This window comes from Serinus canaria, chromosome 5 (assembly GCF_022539315.1).
Source record: "Serinus canaria isolate serCan28SL12 chromosome 5, serCan2020, whole genome shotgun sequence".
Classification (NCBI taxonomy): Eukaryota; Metazoa; Chordata; class Aves; order Passeriformes; family Fringillidae; genus Serinus; species Serinus canaria.
The window spans coordinates 27,547,794-27,567,318 of record NC_066319.1 but is presented as its reverse complement, the minus strand read 5'-3'; the positions used below and the strand labels follow the sequence as shown (position 1 = coordinate 27,567,318).

The 19,525-nt window shown below is 37.3% G+C and overlaps 1 protein-coding gene across 4 annotated transcripts in view; it reads left to right on the top strand.

Annotated features, from left to right (window-relative positions):
- Positions 1-19,525, top strand: part of SIPA1L1 (signal induced proliferation associated 1 like 1) — a 199,067-nt gene that overhangs the window by 143,429 nt on the left and 36,113 nt on the right. For all 4 annotated transcript variants that reach the window (XM_018907576.3, XM_009102016.4, XM_018907573.3 and 1 more), the window contains 5 exons: positions 3,405-3,579; positions 10,643-10,746; positions 11,600-11,757; positions 15,315-15,891; positions 16,995-17,269. In XM_018907576.3, the coding sequence (XP_018763121.1) occupies positions 3,405-3,579; positions 10,643-10,746; positions 11,600-11,757; positions 15,315-15,891; positions 16,995-17,269 (1,289 nt within the window). The remainder of the gene's footprint in view (positions 1-3,404; positions 3,580-10,642; positions 10,747-11,599; positions 11,758-15,314; positions 15,892-16,994; positions 17,270-19,525) is intronic.

Below are 19,525 nucleotides of genomic sequence, written 5' to 3'. Positions count from 1 at the left end.
TTGTTTTCATATTTAAGAATTTACACTTCTTTATTTAAATTTATCTGCCTTCAGCTTTAAGACTTCTCATATTTTTCTCTGCTACATTTTAAAAGTCATTTTGGTGTGAGTTTTTTTTTCCAGCAAAGGTTTTTGTATGCAGTGATTATATCATCTGTTGGTCTTGTTTATGATAAACTAAACAGATTGCACTTTTCAAGTCTTTCACTGCAACATATTTTCTCTTCATTTCATATCACTCTTATGGCTGAGCTCTGTCTCTTCTACTCTTTCAATATCTGCATATGTCATTCAGTGCTAGAATGGGAATATTTTTCTTGCCCTAGTTTTGTACTGATGGTGTCTGTGAAAGTTGCTCGTTCCTTACTTCCTCTTAGATTGCTAGAGTGGTAACATCTGCTGTTCATACATATGGTCCACACTGCTTGTCACCTAGCTGTTCTTTTATTGGATTTATTAAAATGCATTCATTTGAATAGTTCTGTGTTAAACAGCAATCCAATCATTTCCTAGGGCTTCACTGCCTTCTTTGCTAATCTTCACCTACTAATCCTTGTCATGAATGCAGAGCTCATGGTAGGTTACTGTAAGTTTGCTTCCGAAAATGATTTAAAAATTTGAATATTAGGGCAATTACTGATTTATTCAGTTGAAGCTAATCTTTATGTCAATTCCTCATTCACACAAATACTGCGAAATGTCACTTGGTTCTTAATATAATTCCTAGTTCATAGTATAAACTTGCTGACTGGTTAAATCCAAGCTATACTTTCTGCTGTCTTACTGGATGCTAGATAAATACTTAAAGTGCATTTTCCCCATGTATATAAATATGTAAATACTTTCAGATTATTAAAATAAAGATGTTGCTTTAGTATTTTTACCACAACAGAATTCATGCTTCAACTTCTTTTTTAGCTTTTTCTTGTAGTTAATACACTTCTAAGGACTAGGTTTGTCAAAAGGTTTAATAATAGGGACTGTATGCTGTTGTCCAGATCTGCTCTTTTTGATTCAGAAATGCTAACTTGTGTTGTCCTTAAGGAAACTTTTTTCTTTTTTCAAAAATTAGCAAGTCTAAGAACACAGCTAGAAGGCATATCCTGCTCTTTGCATAGTCCTTGTTTAGTTGACATTTTCAAAGCAATAAAGCACAGTTGTTTGCTTGCTCATTGGTACTGCAGATCCCATTTATATTTATGCCCTTGAAAATACTTTCTTCACCTAAAGTTGAAGCTTAAATAGTGCAAGTGAGAGAGAATTATTTTCTTTGTCCTAACTTCTTTAAGTGAAATTACTAGAAACTATTGTAGTTGGGAGTACAGCTAAGGTGTTGTGGTTCCATGGAGCACTTGCATCCATCCTGTTTCTGTGGGACTGGAGAAGGCACATCTGAGCAGCAGATGCCTGAATGGTCCAAGACAGGACCTACTACTGATGGTGTAGAAAGCCATGGCAGTTGTTTGGCAGGAATGGCAGCCGTGCCACCTCTCACCACCCTTCCTCTCTCCCCTCCTCTCCTCCCTCACCACGTGTCAGCAGGAGGCACTGGAGCAGTTTGCCAAGCTGGGCACATCCCATCCCTAAAAGTATTTAGAAGTCAAATTGGATGTGAATTTCAGCAAGTCTGGTGTAGTAGACCAGACCTGGTCTAGTAGAAAGTGTCCCTGCTGCCCATGTGAGGACTTGAGTCTGGATGATCCTTAAGGTCTCTTCCAACCCAAAGCAGTTCATGGTTTTGTGCTGTACTTTAGTTTTGTCATAAGTAATTTGAATACGTTTAGAAGACACAAGTTAGTGTGTCAGATGATAAAATAAAGGAATATTCGGTAGTGGGGAAAAAAAAGACAGCCTAGAACTGTGATTTATATATAATGACTTCTTCAGCAGGAGTAAGCTAGCCAGGTTATCCTTACTCTTTTTCCCTTCTTGTTTTCCTGCTGCTAATACTTTAATCCCCATCATCATTCATCCTTGATAGTAAAGGAAGCATACAGTGAAGTAGCAATGTCCAGAATTTTTAAGTTTTAAAACTTTCTTTCTTTAGAGGCAGAGTAATACCACTTCTGAGGGCCTTTAAATTATCCCACCATAAATACAATAGGTTAAAAATAGTGAATTTCAGTTTTAATATGTGTCCACATGGTCCTAGCAATTTCAGAATCCTTTGCCTCATGGCTTGGGATAGAATCTGTCAAGAGCAAATTACAGTATATTCAGATAACTTTGTTTCCAGTGCCCTTGCAAATAACTGTTTTCACTTTCCACTATAGTCCAAACTGGTAAATCTCAGGCCAGTTGTGATAGATTTTCTTACAATTTCATTCTGGCATATGTGGTTAGTGTTTATTTGAAACAGAGCTTCGGCAAAAATTCATGTGTGGGAGGAAGGATTATTTACTGAGCAATAAGGATGCATTTCTCTTGGATGAATGACATGCATAAACTCCAAGGCTCTCTCTTGTGCTCCTTCAATCTGAGTTCCTGCCTGTGAAATTGATTTTGGAGACAGCAGTAAATGGCTGGGGATGCTGCTTTCTTCCCTTCTGTGACTTGTCTATCTGTAGTCCAGATGTAAATGATGCCAGTGTACTCCTTTTTTGTGTGTGTGTATCAGTTTGGAATTGGTAGAAACAGTTTGCTTTGGGGCATCACAATTATAATTGGATAAAAAATTACTTTATTTACATCTTCAGCTTTTGCTGTATCAGGAACATCAACTACCAAATTAGAGGGAAAATGGAAATGAAAAGCACAAGTGTATTTGAAGATTGATGCTAGTCAATAGTACCTTCAAGGTATGACCAGCATTTTTCAATTTAGCTGTTTTTTTTGTTATTATCATCATATTTAAGTCAGGGAGTACCTACTGAATGTCATGGAGTCTTTCATCATTGCTAACAGATGAATGTGCTGACAGGTGAGTAATTTCTATCTTCTCTTTAAAATGAGAGAGACTTCATTTGGTCACTTGTTTAAGAAGCAAGCACATGATGTGCCCTACCCTTCTGCATGGAAGGCTTAGCACAGGATTGCAGCCATGGTAGCAGTCCGTGAGTGTCAAGTTCCTGGTGCTTCTCAGCTAGCACTTCCCATGTGGCTCAGTGCTGGACATTCACTTGCAAGCTGTGGTGCTGTCCTCCTGGAAATAAGCAATGTTCTTGTTTGTTTCACTTCAGAAAGCATTTTGACATCTTCAGATTAAATCTGCCTTCATCGAGGCAGTTACAGGAGAAAACAATGAGAGTATTTGGAGCTAGACTAACTTTTGAAATTAGACTGAATATTAGGTATTTTTTAATTCATGAATTATGGATTTAGGAAAACATGGGAAGTTAATTCAGTGCCTAAGTTGCTTCATCACTTGGTATACACATAAAAATTTACTCTTTTTTCTTTTGCAGTTAAGTTACCAGCTTAAGGTGGGTATTATGTACTGCAAAGCTGGGCAGAGCACAGAAGAGGAAATGTATAATAATGAATCAGCAGGTCCAGCCTTTGAGGAGTTTCTTCAGCTCTTGGGAGAGCGAGTTCGACTCAAGGGATTTGACAAGTACCGTGCTCAGCTGGATACAAAAAGTAAGACTTTTTCATTCTTTTTTTCCCCTTAAGTGAATAAAATGCTTGATATGGTTGCTAACTGCCTTTTTGAAGAGTTCTTAAAAATAACATCTTAGTTGTAGCAAGGCAGTTGCTTAATATAAGGGAAAGCAGAGCACGTGTAATTTAACTGTACTCATACGGTCCCTCAACTCTAGTAATAATTGGAATTTTGCACTGATTTGATATCAAATTATCAATAAAGCTACAACAGGAAACCAGTAATTATGGAACAATTATTGGTATTGCAAATCTATCATCAGTGTGTTGTCTTAAAGCTAATCAATACAGCTGGTATGTCTTTTCTATTTAAAATGATGTGCTTATAGACTGTCTCCAAAATGTTTTGCTAACCCATCTATGTCACTCTACCTTGAAAAGTTGATATACTGCTTTTCTGATGTCTGTTGCATGCAGTCTTTCTTCTAGGCAGTTTTGTCTTAGTCATTCTGTCAAATGTATTCCTCCCTCTGTGCTTTTTCTTTTTTAGTTATGGAAATTAAACTGGATTTGGCAGCTATGTTATCAGCTCTAACTGTAAAACATATTGTAACAAAATGCAGTGGTAAGATGATCTTGGGTGACCGTAACTATAAAAGAAACTCCCTGCATTTGGAATTGGTCATGTGAAATACCTGTTTATCAGCTAGCACATGCTGCATTCAATTTGTAGATCTGTTTGAATTACTTGGGGAAATTTTGTCTTGTGCTCCTTTTCTTTGAGTACTGGAGCTAACCAGTTCCTATGAAGATCTTTTGCTATATTGCTCACTTGTAGCAAAGGAAATGAAATAAGGAGTTTGATTCACAAAAGCTGAAAAACATTCATCAGCTTTAGTGTAGCAGAAGCTGTGGTCTTTCATGGGTCTCCTGGCACAAGTAGAGTACCTTGCTGTGCTTTAATGCTCCATCATTCTATATTCTGTCCTTAAATCCTACAGCAATTGCATTGCCATCTCCTCAGGCTGTTCTTGACCAGTCTAATCATCAATCCTCAGAGGGTTCTAAAGCCTCCTTTGGTTTTAAACCTATTTTGCACATATTTAACATTGTGTCTGCTTTTTTTTCTTGCAATACTTATATTCCCTCTGTTGTACTTCCTCCCTTGAGAGCATTTCATAGACATATGGAACGGTTTGGGTTGGAAGGGACCTGAAAGATCATCTCATCAACCCCCCAGCCATGAGCAAGGACAGCTTCCACTAGAACAGGTTGCTGAAAGATCCATCCAACCTTGCCTTGAACACTTCCAGGGATGGGGCATTCTCAGCTTCTCTGGGCAACCTGTTCCAGTGGCTCACCTCCCTCTCAGTAAAGAATTTCTTCCCAATATCTAAAATAAACCTGCCCTTCTTCAGTTTAAAATCATTCCCTCTTAGCCTATTGCTACATGTCCTTGGGAGAAGTCCCTCATCAGCTCTCTTGTAGGAAATACTTAAAATTCTCAAGGTGAGTTTTCCTTTTGCACAGCTCTGAACTGTAATTTTATTGGTTATAAAGATGAGCTAGGTCAAAAATCAAATGGGTGTGGAAAACAGAGAAAACATTTATTTAGCTTCTGGTTTTATATTGTGACTTTGTTACTTTCAGTTGTTAAAGCAAGATCCTCTCTGGCCTTTCTTCCGTGTTAGTTAAGATGTAAAAATAAGGAAAATAACCCATATTTTTTGGTGTCAGTCCACAAACACCGGTTTCTATTATGTGTAAATGCTGTATGATTGAGTTGATTCATCTGCTCAAATATACCCAAGAAAGCTGTAAATGTCTTTTAAGTACTTCTTTCTTTTGCATTTCTTCTGAGCAGCAGAGTTTTCCAGGGATGTTTTAAATTCCTTGACTCGAGGAAAGAATATTGTCAGGCTTTGAGTTTATGGACTACAATCTAGCACCTGTTGAATGCAACCTTTATGTTGACTGAGTCCCTCCTGGTTTTGAGAGGTATCTTCTTGTAATGAAGGTTTCTCCTCCATGTTGAGAACTGGCATATCTTTTTCATGTTGCCCAGTAGAGACACTCAGCTCCATTCTGTATCTAAAATCACAAAAACTCTTTATGTGAACACTTCAGTATGGTCATAGATGACAGGAAATCCTCTAAGAGAAACTGCTGCTTTCATGAAGGATTTAGTACATTTTCTTTCAGTCAAGGTTTACAGCCTCACAGATGTGAAACCTTATCAGCCAGAACTGCTTAGGAAGTCTTAAGTTGTCTGAAATCTTTCAGGTTAGATTGCCTGCAGGATTTCTGAGAAGACACATGTGAGCGTGCATGAGTTCTTCATGAGTAGGTCTGGACAGCAGCAAATGTGAACAATAGCAGCAAACATTTCTAATTTGATGGGGATGGTGGTACGTTCTCCTTTCTGCCAGTGTGCAAAGCACAGCTGGAAATGCTGAAAGAGAAGGTGCTTGGGGGGCACAACACTCAGCTCTTTGGATAGCTGCATTTGGGAACACTTACAGCATATTCTACACAGGAAATGGGGGAGAAAAAAAAGCCACTTAGTGGTAGGGGAAATGCTAAAGACCAGAGATGGTCACAAGAGCTGCATCTCACGTGTGGGGAATATATGTGCAACAGAATTCAGCCAGGCAATATATTTTCAGTAGCCACCTTAGGTAATCAGTCAATCCTTTTATGTTGGCCTTAACACAGAGACCTGCAAAGGAGGGGATTGTGGTTTTTTACTGGGACTTAGGTTTATAAGTTTTGTTGAAACAGCTAGGTCCACAGCTAGGAACTGAGCTTCTCTGTCTGTGCTCTTTTGTTGCTGGAGAGCCCTGTCTTGAAATAGTTCTTGCAGTCTCACTACTCAGGAGATTTTTCTACACCAGGATTGTGTTCAGTGGCAGAACAGTTGATTGCAAAGATGTGCTTAAAAACAAATGTCTATTCATTGACTTGTCAGAAAGGTCAGATCTATGTAAACTACTTGAGTAGTTTCTGTACCATTGATAATACTTTGCAAGCTGTGCTAAACTTGATATAAGACGTGGGAAGATTTTTCTCTGCATGGAGGTGAGCTGATCTGTATATGTACTCTAGAAATATTCACAATATTTTTAATTTATGCAAATAAGAAAAGTAGAGTTGCTCTAGCAACAGTTATTCTTAGAAATTTAGAGTTAGGGTCCTAATTAGTAAGTGTCCATAACAGAGCCAATTCCTTAAATGGAGGAATCTCATGCATGCTAGTAACTGAAAGCCTGTTTAAGTGTATTGCATCCTTCAAGGGCTTTCGTTTTGAATTTCTGCCAGCACCACTGTGAAAAAGAGATGCTACTTTTCAAGTTTTGTTTGTTTATTTCTAGAATTACCAGAGGGGAAACAGTCTATCTCCGGGCAGTCTGCAGACTTTGAATAGGAAATAGAGCTTGAAAATGTCACGTATCCCACAGTGACTAGGAAGCTTATGGCCATCACTTTAAAGTAATAAACATCACAGTCATCTTTCAAATTATAACTTCAGTCGATTTACTTTATTTTCCAGTTGTAATGTATGCTTTATTTCCCTCCCCCTCACTTAGTCTTGCTTCTCAATATTTTACATTAAGTGGGATCAGCTTGATAATGCTAGGCCTGGTAACAAGGACTGTGCGTCCAACAGAGTGGTAGTGTGGTTGATGAGGGAAATTAAGGAAGTTGATTAATATGAGCTGGGAATGCTATGATTTATCAATTTGATAAGATTATAAACTAAGGTAATAATGGTATGTTTTGGTACTAAATGTTTATATACTGCATGATTTTCTGATTGAGACATCAGAAGAATATAAAACCATAAGCTAATAAGTAGATAATAAAATCTAGGTAATGAATGGACTTTGAATTGACATTTCATGTAGGGGTTGTCAAGAAACCCCAATGTTTGTAATGAAATTATTTCCACAAGCTTTCCAACCTTGTGGAAATATCGATAGACTTACTCTTGGATCTGAGCCTTCTGTTGGGAGACCAACAAATCTTAAAATGTTAAGTTGCTTAAGAAGCAGAAAAAGAGATGGGGGATGTCCTTCTGCATTTCTCTGTGTTTGCGTTACACATACACTTTTGTATGGCACAAAATAAAAGATTCTGTCCTCGTTTCTGTCTGAAAACAACTTGGGTGTTTTAGAAGTTGATGATGAATGCTTGGTGTAAGCCTTGTGTATTGGAGAAGAGCAGTGTTGACAGCTACTGACAAAGCAAAGGTAAAGGGGGAGCAACATTAAGCTCTGAGAATATTTGTTGTTCTTTTGCTTTTTATTGGGAGCCCTACTGCAGTTTGTGTCCTGCCTTATCGTTGTAAGTTACTTTTTGTTCTACAATTCCTTGGAATGTTTTTCTTTGAAACAGGGAGTCAGATTCTCTACTTGTAATTGTTTTTATAGAGTTTTCTAGCACAGAGGCCAAACTGCTGTAGAGGGAGGCCGACAGAGTCCTGTGGATTCAGTCAGCACCATGTTGGTGGTTGTCTGCCACAGTTTTGAGCACTGTCGGTGTTAGGAAAAAAACCACTTCAAATGCGAGTCTGTTAATCCTTGTGAATGTAGGTGAGAATCATTGGAAGGACAGGAGACAAAAGAGGAATTTTAGAGATGATGAATGATGGAATCGAAAAAGGATCAGCTGCTCAGCTAAGTGCCCAAATCTAGTAATGGGGCAAGGCTGGGAAAGCATCATGAGTAGCTGTGCCATAAACTGGTGGCCAGAGGGCATGTCTTCAGTGTAAAAAGGTGCTAATGAATTTGAAGATCCCTCAGGCCTCTGTTAAATAGTAGTAGATTGCAGTGCTGGCTTGCAGTTTTGACCTTGAAATGATGGATGTTATTCCAGTACACAGTCTTGGATTTTATTGCAATAGCTGTGATTTGGTTTAAAACAAACACCTGCAGTTATGGTGGTGTACTTCAGGAAAAGTATTCTGGACTTCAGAAAAGCTGAATGGTGGGAGAGATGCACAGTCATAGTGCATATGGACTTCTGTTGGTAGCTGGATTTGAGCAGGAGAGATTCAAACTGTCAAGTGCTTGGAAATAATTGGAATTATTGAATGTGTCATTTGGATTGTAGCCTGATTATTTAGCTTGCAGAATCAGTGCTGTTCTCAGAAAACATTTTTCTGCTTAAAATTAAATCCTGCCAGGAAAGTTTAAAGTTTGGCTTAAATATGTAGGTGTTCTAGAATATTTCTGGTCAGAACTGTTTTATTCTATTCCCCCCAATACCTTTTGAGCCCCTTCCCCTCTTTTGGGGCCTGCTTTCTCCTGTCTCACTTCTCTTTTTGAATCTACTCCTCCCCTTTTCCAGTTATTTGTCATATTTTTGCATACTCTATTTCTAAAAGAGGATGTACAAATCAGTGTATTTACTGTTCAGCAGATAAAGCTGTTATGAAGTTGCATTGATGTTTAGGTGAAAATTAGGTGTATCTGTCTCCTTGGGTGTGCACTGCAGTGATCAGGCAGAGGACAGAGGCTGCTGTGAACACAGTGCAAGGTGAAGTCATCCCCTTGCAGCTGTCCTGCTGTTCTAATTAACATTTAAAGGAAAATTATTAGCATATTTAATATTAACATTAACTTGCTGAAATAATATTTAGATTGTAGGAATCTTTTATTTCTAATTCCCTTTTTATTATAGATAGTTGATTTGGAAGCACAAAATCTCTATGTGGCTATAATATAGGAAACTTTCCATCCCATATCATAGATCATTTTGTGTTTCATTTACAGTAAAGCTACCTCTATTTCATTATTCTGAATCTGACAGGGAGCAAGCTTCTCAAAATTTATACTCAAAATCTGGATAAATAAACTGTATATTTGTTACTGTAAATGCATCACAAATTCCAAATCTGTTATCTTCTTAGTAGCATGATCTCTCTGCTAATGAAAATGCTAAGATACAGTTTTTAACAGCTTTTTAAAATACATTGTTATAAATAGCTGGGATTATATAATTTAGTAGCATGTTTATATAACTTCAAATAGCCAGAATGCTTTGTTCCATATATAAAACTAGTTATTTTTCAAGTGGTATATGAAAGCAGGCTTTTTGCACTGTGGACATAAGTTGTATTTAATAGCATATATTCACTATTTTATCTTTAAATGTTACTGCTTAAATGAATAGCATATTTTTCAAGGTCACTTTTTAGAGTGAAATAAAGTAAAAACAAGTTAACAATTTGTCTGTAATCAAGTGTTGTTTTCAACCAACACTTTGTAAACTGAGTGATAGCCCTCTCTTTTTTTTTCTTTCTAAACTTCATAGTCCCAGTTTTTATCATTTTCTCTCCACATGGAAGTCTCTCCATCCACATTTAATTGTTTCGTGGCCTGTTTCTGGATCCTTTCTCTTTCTTCTGTAACTTTTAAAATAGGGTGGCCAGAACTCAAAACAGGTGAGATTACCTTAGATTAATATATCAGCATCATAATGTCATTTTTGTGGGCTTTTTTCATCATCAGTTATAAGCATGCTGGCATCCTGCTTTGGGGTTTTGACTGTTCCTGTCCATAAAGCAGCTACTCTAGTGAAGGTGCTGCCTGATTTCATTACAGTTAATTTCAGGTACTGATGTTTATGCTTAGGAGAAGTCATTCTGTTGTTATTGTGGGTTATTGGTCCTTTGCTGTTTTTTATGTGTTGGATCACAGTATTGATTTTCAGTATCTGTCTGCCTTCATTGCTGAAGTCTTTTTCACATTTCTTACAGTTCAGTGTCATTCTGAGATATTGGGTGGATATTTGATAACTGAAAGTTACCTCAGACTTGGTTCTCACTTTTCACATTAGGTAGGCTTTCTTCAGGGTCTTCTGGCATCAGTTCCCTATTCCTAACAAGTTTTTGTCTGGGAAAAGTAGGCAAAAGTGCACAGGCTGTCTTTATGTGACACTTGCTTTGGCAGGTGGAGTAAGTTCTTACTTGCTGATAATTCAGCTAGGATTGAGAAGGAATAAAAATTCTTGTCTTGGCTGATGATTTTTTTAATAATAATGAAACTTTGGGTTTGAATTTTATTTTAATAATATTTTATTTTGTCTTCTTTAACTGCAGCTGATTCAACGGGTACTCATTCTCTGTATACAACATACAAGGACTATGAAATCATGTTCCACGTTTCTACAATGTTGCCATATACTCCAAACAACAAGCAACAGGTAAGATGGGCTCACAAGAAGATGATCTACTGAGTATTTATGGCTACTTTTATTCATTACTAGCAAAAAACCACGTAAAGAATCAGAAGTAAAGGTGGTAGTCTCTGCATCAGGGAGATGAGCAAAGCAGATGATTGTAGGTACATCATAGATTTTTCTCCATTGGACTGCTTTCTATTCAATTGTGCATTACTTTGGTGTGAGTAGTATGCAATAATGTCAGTAGTGCATGTCACAAGGACCACAGTGTACCTGATGATTTTTAAATTATTTTAAACCTTCTTACAGCTAAGTCAATTGCCCTTTAAGGTTTGCATTCAGCAGATTGTAATATGCACAGAGATAATGAGTGGGTGGTCCAGCACACACTACACAAGAGTACATGAGCCAAAATAAGATCCTTCTTATTTACTGAAAGAAACCTACCAGGAAATTATTTATAGTGTGTCTTAAGGACAATGACAATTTGTTTTCAACTTTAAATAGGACCTACCACTGGTTTGTAAAAATGTGTGAAATGGGGGATGTTTTCTTGCTTCCATGTATCGCTGATTACTCACAGGATTTGTTTTTATCCTTTGTTTAGCTTAAAGTTTTCCCTTTTAAGTTCACTCTCTATGCTACATATAGAAATGAAATTGTTATGAAAGCAACCATGCTAGAACTTTATTAGGTGAACAGCTGATTCTGGTACTTGTTATATAACCCTCAATTGTTTCAGTTTGAAGTATCATTTGGGGAAAGAAATGGAGCAGTAGTAACTTATAATGAGAAACAAATTATTGGAAATTTGTTACAAGTCTGTTTTAACCTTTTTTTTCCCTTTTTTTTTTCCTTTTCCCCCTCATTAAAGCTTCTGAGAAAACGACATATTGGGAATGATATTGTGACAATAGTTTTCCAGGAGCCTGGAGCACAACCATTCAGCCCCAAGAACATCCGATCCCACTTCCAGCACGTCTTTGTCATTGTGAGGGTGCACGGTCCCTGCACTGACAGCGTTTGTTACAGGTAGCTGCTGCTGCACTCACTGAACTCATGGAACTTGAGTGCAAAGCTGTCATTCTTCCCCTAAATTCTCAGTAGGAAAATGTAATGAAAGATTAGGCTCAAGGAGGTTTTGAGTCATGTGAATTTAGAACTCTCTAAAGAGTAAATAGACACACAAATGTGTAGATGAAACATTCCCAGTGAGCAAACTGCTGCTGTCAGGTGTGAGTAAACACACACACACAGAGGCATACACATGCATAACAAGCACTTGGAAATTATTTTAGAATTGCCTTCTCAGTTCCTTTTTATTCTCTTCATTAAGTGTATGCTAGAAGAATATTTTTGCATTGATAGAAACAGAACAAAATTTAAAAAAACACTTCCACTTTTTGCTTAGATAATTTGGTCATCTGAGTTTATGCTCCATTTTTGAAATTAAGACAGTGAAATTAAGATTTAGCCTTTCAGAAAGAAGCTAAGCTTTCTGAAGTATCTTCATTTCTTATCTTGTTTCAGTCCAACAAAGAAATGACAGAAAATTATGCAGCAAAAAATAAAGTCTTAACGTGACCTTAAAGTCAATATGATTAAAATAGAAAATGGTAATTGATAGTAACATGTAATAAAGAATTGCAAGATGATATTCTTATTAGTATAATTTTTAAAACTAAATTGCAAGCATATGGAAATGTTTCTGAGTTATGATTTTTACTATCAGTGAAAGTTCTTACCTTTGTTATATACGGAACTCTTAGAGTATTTTCATTTCTGAATGTTAATTCATCTCAGATAACTTCTGTAAAGCATTTTCATTTAAAATACGAAATGTCAGACTAGTGGATTTAGAGCATGTATCTTGAAATGAGGTAGCCCTAAAATTAACTTGTTTTTGCTGAAATACAAATATTCACTTAAGGATTTTATTAAGGAGAGTGCTTATTTAGAGGAAAACCTAAGACTGCAGTGTATGAGTTGGTGTATTCTTTATTTTTTGAGTACATATGGATGGGTTAAAGGCTTTTCTCTACTCAGAAGTTTTTGGTAAAGTTCACAGAGCATTTCTAAAATTGATGCTGAACTTTGTACATGTATTAATTCTCCTGGACTAAGAATGTTCATGTGGATACTCTTTTTCAGGCTGCTTATTGAAAAATTCAACTGTTGCATAATTTATGTGAGCACAGCTTGTTCTTAAACTCTTAGACATATGTTTCAGCTCTTACCCGGTACAGAAAGTGATTTTGAAGCAAAGGGAACATAGGAAATGCATCCACAAGGGCTGCAGATGCATCTTTCACTTGAATTGCATATTACAACATAGATCTGCTTTTGTCTGTTACTTTAAGTAATAAGACTGCATCTATTTTCTTCCTTTTAAAAGGCATGTGAAAGATTGATACTTGCTAAACTGTAATAAATTCAAGTATCTGAGGGTTCTATTTTTTGCCTTCAGACTCCTGAATCACCTAATTTTTCAAGTGTTTACAGCTATAAGGGCTGGAACCTCATTGGTTCCCTGATGGTCATTTTGGCTTTAGTGATGGTACAGGCTTAAATTTGAAGGGGAGGGGAAACAGTGTGAAAAATAGCTGGGAGAATGTCAGTGTTCATTTTGAGGCACAAGACCACCAGAACATTGTCTGTTTTCTGTTCTGTCTTTAAGATGGAAATACTATTTTTTCCTGTCCTCTCAGTGCAAACACTTGATTTAAATTTGTAGAATTCTATTATGGAAAGTTTTTCTAGGAGACTTTTCAAAGTAAGTTTGACCTCTTTTTCACTGAATTATTTGGAACAGTTTCATGGATTCATAATTCTAGACAAAACAGGAAACCATATAGCATAAAAATGTACTGGAATTTATATTTTAAAACTACATAAAAGGAATAAAGTCAAGCACTATCTTGGCCAGTGATTCCCTCTCCCAACTAAGATAAACAATATTTCAAAAGTCTGGCATCTCTGAGCATTGCTCACTTTTTAAAACTTCTCTAGCATGTGTTAAAGATTGAATTCTTATCCCTGTGATTCATGACATTGAAAACTGAACCAAACAAAATCTTACTGGTAGTTTCTGGTAGGTTTTCATTGCATCCAGTAATTGTGTTTAATGCTCCAGCTTCCATTTCTTAATAACAGACCCTTCAGGACCACTAAAGATGAGTCAGTTGCTTCATGAGCACCCTCTGTTGCATACTTTGAGATCTACTGGTATACATTGGGAAGAAATATGACAGTAGTGACATCTTTTAGTATCATTTGCCAGAAAATTTAGTAATTAAAAAGCAAACAAAAAAACAAAGGGGAAAAACACCCCAAGCAATTCAGAGCAGCAAAACAAACAAGCAAAACACCCTACCACTCAAAACCAGAAGATACAGTTGTAGATTGGGTGACTTAATTTTTATTTTTGGTGTTCCTATATGCTTCCTCAAAAGATTTACTCTGAAATCTTAGTTACTGATTTTTCTGGGAGGAAGTTCTCTGATTATGTTTAAAAATTCAGGTAATACCAAAATGTGAAAATAATATCAGTCAGCATTCTAAGTGAAACACCACATACTTTCCTAATGTAATCAAGTTTTATCCTGTTCTTTATTTCCATTACCATGGTATCTTGGCCAATGTTAGTTAATGCTTTTTCAGATCTACTTACAGATATGTGGTAAGTCCTGTTTGGACTGTTGGAATACTTCTTGTCACAAAACTATCGAAGTAGAGTTTCAGTCTTTTAGGATAGTTTACCAAGAGAATGGTAGTGGATTGGAATATCAAATCTTCAGAGGTTCCAAACAACTTGCATCTGATTTATATCAAAAGAGCATTGACAATTGAGAATAGGTAAGCTGGTCCCTGTTGCCTAAGGCAATCTTATTGTCAGTCTATCACTTGGTGCAGAACTAAGAGGAAGAGTTGAAAAAGAACATATCTGTTTCTACTGTGTATCACTGGACTTCTCAGAATTTTCTTATTTCTGGTATTTTCGGAGTCAAGCAATATCAGCTAGTAAGGTTTTCAGTCCAGAAATGTAAAACAGTAATGTGATGTATTTATGCATTCAGTCACCAAATGATTTTGTCAGTGGAACTGGCCTTGTGAAATGGCTTCATTGCCTTTATCTTTTTAATGTGTTCATTTAATCTATATTTCTAGTGTTGATCACACACTTGGCACTGCTTTCAGATGAGCCTTTCAGCATTAAGTACTGCATTCTAAGCTAGCCTCTCTTATAGCATGAGTTAGAAATTTTCTTTTTATACCAAAACCAAACAAAATTCAGAACTGCCATACACGAATGATTACTTATTAAAAAAACTCCAAACCCTACAGTTTTGTACTTGAAGTTCTTTATAAGCTGTGGGACTGGGAAGAACTCAAAAATGCCTACATGCAAAAAATTGGCTTTCTGTTTATGCAGTAAAGGGGGCATAACCTCCACACTGGCAACATTAATACATAAATTCAGGCATATTGCTGAGAAAAGAAAAATTGAGGGAATGTATTGTCTGTAAGCAAAAACTAATGAATTTGCCTAGAGTGAAACACTGTGTCTCTTTTTCTTTTAATTCATTTAGTGTTGCTGTGACAAGATCCAGAGATGTACCATCCTTTGGCCCACCTATTCCAAAAGGTGTGACGTTTCCTAAATCAAATGTGTTCAGGGACTTCTTACTGGCCAAAGTCATTAATGCAGAGAACGCTGCTCATAAATCAGAGAAGTTCCGTGCGATGGCCACCAGGACCCGGCAAGAGTACTTGAAAGACTTGGCAGAGAAGAATGTCACCAACACACCCATTGACCCTTCTGGCAAGTTCCCCTTCATCTCACTTGCTTCAAAAAAGAAGGAAAAGTCCAAACCTTATCCAGGAGCAGAGATCTATAGTTCAGGTGCTATTGTCTGGAGTGTCCATGCAAAAGACTACAGCAAGGGTATGGAAATAGACTGTCTCCTAGGCATCTCGAATGAGTTTGTAGTCCTCATTGAACAGGACACAAAAAGCGTGGTGTTCAATTGCTCCTGTCGAGATGTGATAGGGTGGACTTCAACAGACACAAATATCAAAATATTCTATGAGAGAGGTGAATGTGTTTCTTTGGAGAGCTTCATCAGCAACATTGATGACATCAAGGAGATCGTCAAAAGGCTGGAGGTTAGAATGTGTTCTCTTGTTTGGTTCCCCTTCTTTGCTTTCTCCTCTCACCCCTTGGCCAAGTAAAGCTTCAATTTAAATAATGCCTGGGATTCCTAAAACTGTTTTAATTTTTTACCGTGAAATTTGTAAGGACTTCCCTGCTTCTATTTCTCGAAACAGAATATTGCTTTCACTTTTATCAGATATCAACTAGTCTCAAACTGCTGTGTGTGTGAAAAATGTATTAATATATTAAAAAGACATATTAAAAAGACTGGGTCCTTCAGATGCATGAGTTGCTCCCACACAACAAGTACAGAAGTGTCACATGATTTCTTTTCCTTGTTTTTCCTTCCCTTTGTCTGTTTTATAGGCTTGCTGTATCTTGTTTCAAATGAATCTGCAATGTCTTTGAGACTAACTTATTATGTTGCCAGCAGGGTGCGGTCCCAATCCCCACTGCAACCTTCAGATATACTCTGAATGCATGTGATAAACTAAAAATGCAGTGAGTCGTGGTATCTCCCTGTAAAACATCTGTCCATGCTCATTTTATATCCAATTAAGTTATGAAACAATGTGCTACATTTCATTCTCTTTCCTGTAATTTCACAAGTGTGGTTGTATAACAACCAGAAAAAAAGGAAATCTAGGTCCTATTAAATTGCCCTTGATGACATTGATGCTCATGGTACATGGAAGAGTTGGCATAGTCCCCAGTTTATTGTGCTACCACATTCTGACTGAGAAGTAATTTTGCCATTTCCTGAAACAGCCAGAAATGGAGAATGATTTTTGGTTACTAAAGCATAAAAGACAGAGATGCTTGTGTAATTCCATGTCTTATTCCGTTGTGTGCTGCCATGTATCTTCTAAAATTCCTGTGGTTGCAGTAAAAATTCCAACACAGAACTTGAGTAACCAGATTCTACTGAAAAACCTTAGTTTGAGCAACAGGACTCATTTCAGCTGATAATGTACCTAGGACTGTAAAATATATCCCTTTATCGTGTCCCACCATGATCCTTGGGAGTTGGTTGTTCAAAACTTGAGCCCCTAAACCTCTGTTAGCCCCAGAGGTGTCTCAGTGCACTAAAGTCTTTCTACATTTCAATTCCCAGCTTGTGACCAAGGGCTGTGAAACCGTGGAGATGACTCTGCGCAGGAATGGCCTGGGCCAGCTGGGTTTCCACGTGAACTACGAGGGCATCGTGGCAGACGTGGAGCCCTACGGCTACGCCTGGCAGGCGGGGCTGCGCCAGGGCAGCCGCCTGGTGGAGATCTGCAAGGTGGCTGTGGCCACCCTGAGCCACGAGCAAATGATTGATCTGCTCAGGACATCAGTCACAGTGAAGGTCGTCATTGTCCCTCCCTATGAGGACTGCACACCACGCAGGTATTTTGCAGTCGCTGTGTTCGCTCTGAAATTGTATCTTGTTTTGTGGGGAGAGCCACCATAGGGTATTAACCTCAAAAAAAATTGGTATAATTATAATACAGCATCCAATATTTTAAGGTTGGAATAAGAGAGCAGGAAAAACTGCCCATACTCAGTCTCCATGCCCCCCAAATATTCATTGAATACTAAAATATAATAATATGTGTTAAGAAGTTAGTGGAACCATGGAATTGAACACAGAAATCAAACAACTTTTTAGTCATAATCGTGTGTTTATTATGCATCAAAATTGATTGTACACGATTCTGCCTGCTTTGCTGTTTGCTGGTAGTTTCTAATGCCTGTGTATATGTTTCTTGAAAGCTAGGAATAGACTTAAATACTTCTATTTTCACAATAAGTAAGGCTGTAAATGATGAGGGTTTTTCAAAGGTACAGATCTGGCCAGAGAAATTGCTGCAAATTCTTCTTTTCTCCATAGATCTTGTTGCATCTCTCTCACTTGCCATCTGTATTAAGCCTGAAGCTCATGTCAATTATATTGCTTATATTTTTTGTATATTGCAAATATATTTATATAGTTTAAAACTGGTGCTTCATCAAAAATAAGCAGTAGTGTGTGCATTTTTCTTAAACTGGACATTAAGTCCCTCAATTTTTCTTGAACTCACACTGAAGCTGTAATTTTTCTGAATTCTCAGCATTGTCTGTAGCCTTCAGCTACATCACTAAGTCTTAATCATATGTTCCTGACATCCTGTATTTGTATCCTAGAAATGCTGCTGTAGGATTAAAATGGAATGATGTTTAATAGAATAAATTTGCCTCCAGGCTAGCTGAAGGTTTAGGATAGGTTTTCCAAGAAGCAAGTACAGTTACCAAAGTTCAGAGGATTTCTTGGAGTGAGAGACCACGAGAGCATTTTTGCACTGCTCTTTTTTAATCATCCTATACCCTTGTAGGTGTAATAGCTAAATCTTTGTATATTTAAGACTGGAGCTGAACATTAACACCTATTTATTATATTTATATGAAATTGTGTTTCTGAGAAAAGACTTTTTTTACTTGTGTAAAAAAAAATCCATGTTTGTTTTTATTGCAAGCAACGTGAACTCCTTTCGTCAATGCTAGCAAAAGAAGAGCAGCGAGAAAAGGAGTTTTTTGTCCTTTGGCTGTCAGTGGAAAATTGAATACATGTCAGGGATTAAAATGACGAGTGGCATAAGGTCACTCATGAGATATTTGGAAAGGTTTTGAGCAGTATTTAGCAGCCCGAGCAATTGGAAAGTTCAGCTGCAATCATCATGAAAGGATTAGAGCAGAAAAATCAGTGTGGAAAGCACAGATCCTATTATTTCTGAACTAAATTAAGTACAGCCAAAAACAGGCTTGCTGTTAGTACATCTAAAGGCATAGCAGTAAGAGAAATGACTGCACTTTTTGAAATACTCTGAGTTTTGTTGTTGCTGTCTAGTGAGCAAATGTTCATGGTGGGTTATTGCTAGTTATAAAATTCCATAAAGCAACTCTTGATCCCCCCGTTTACTCTATCCAAAATCATAACAGTTCAAGAACTGTGTCTTGAATTTGTAGCTATCCTACATGTATTACTAGAGACTTCAGTTAAGTATTTGCACAAAGCAGTTTCTCTTTTGGCAATCAGATTTCTGCAACTGGAGTCCTTTCATTATGTCCTCTGGAGGTCACTGAGTATTTCTACTACAGTAAATTCTGCAGATCATAACTAAAAATGAAGATGCATTCCAATATGAGAAGCAGTCCCTATTCTAATAAATTGGTTGGCATGATGTTGGGGTGCAGTTAGATAAGCTGACTTGGCAACAGGCACATGTACAAGGTCAGTAGGCGATGCAAAAATACATCCAAATACCCCAGTTCACATTCTCATGCCCTGTGCAGAGGCAGGCCTTTTTATGGTTAAGTCTCTACTAAACCATGATTACTAAAACATTGCTACTGAACTCATTTAGTTGGCTGAAATGAAACTAAGGACATTGTGCATTTCTGCTTGTTAAACTGTAAGGATGTTGCAGGGAGGAAAAAGAGAAACCCAAGCTAAGTAAATAAACCACTGGGAGAAGAATAGCAGGGACATAAAATATGAAGAGAAAAGAAAAACGAAGGATATAAATTATCAATATTGTAGTTCAGTTGTGAGTGGCCTTGTCTCCTGCTCATCCCTGTCTAGCGTGCAGTGGATCACATCAGAGTGGCCTGGGAGACTTTCAGGTG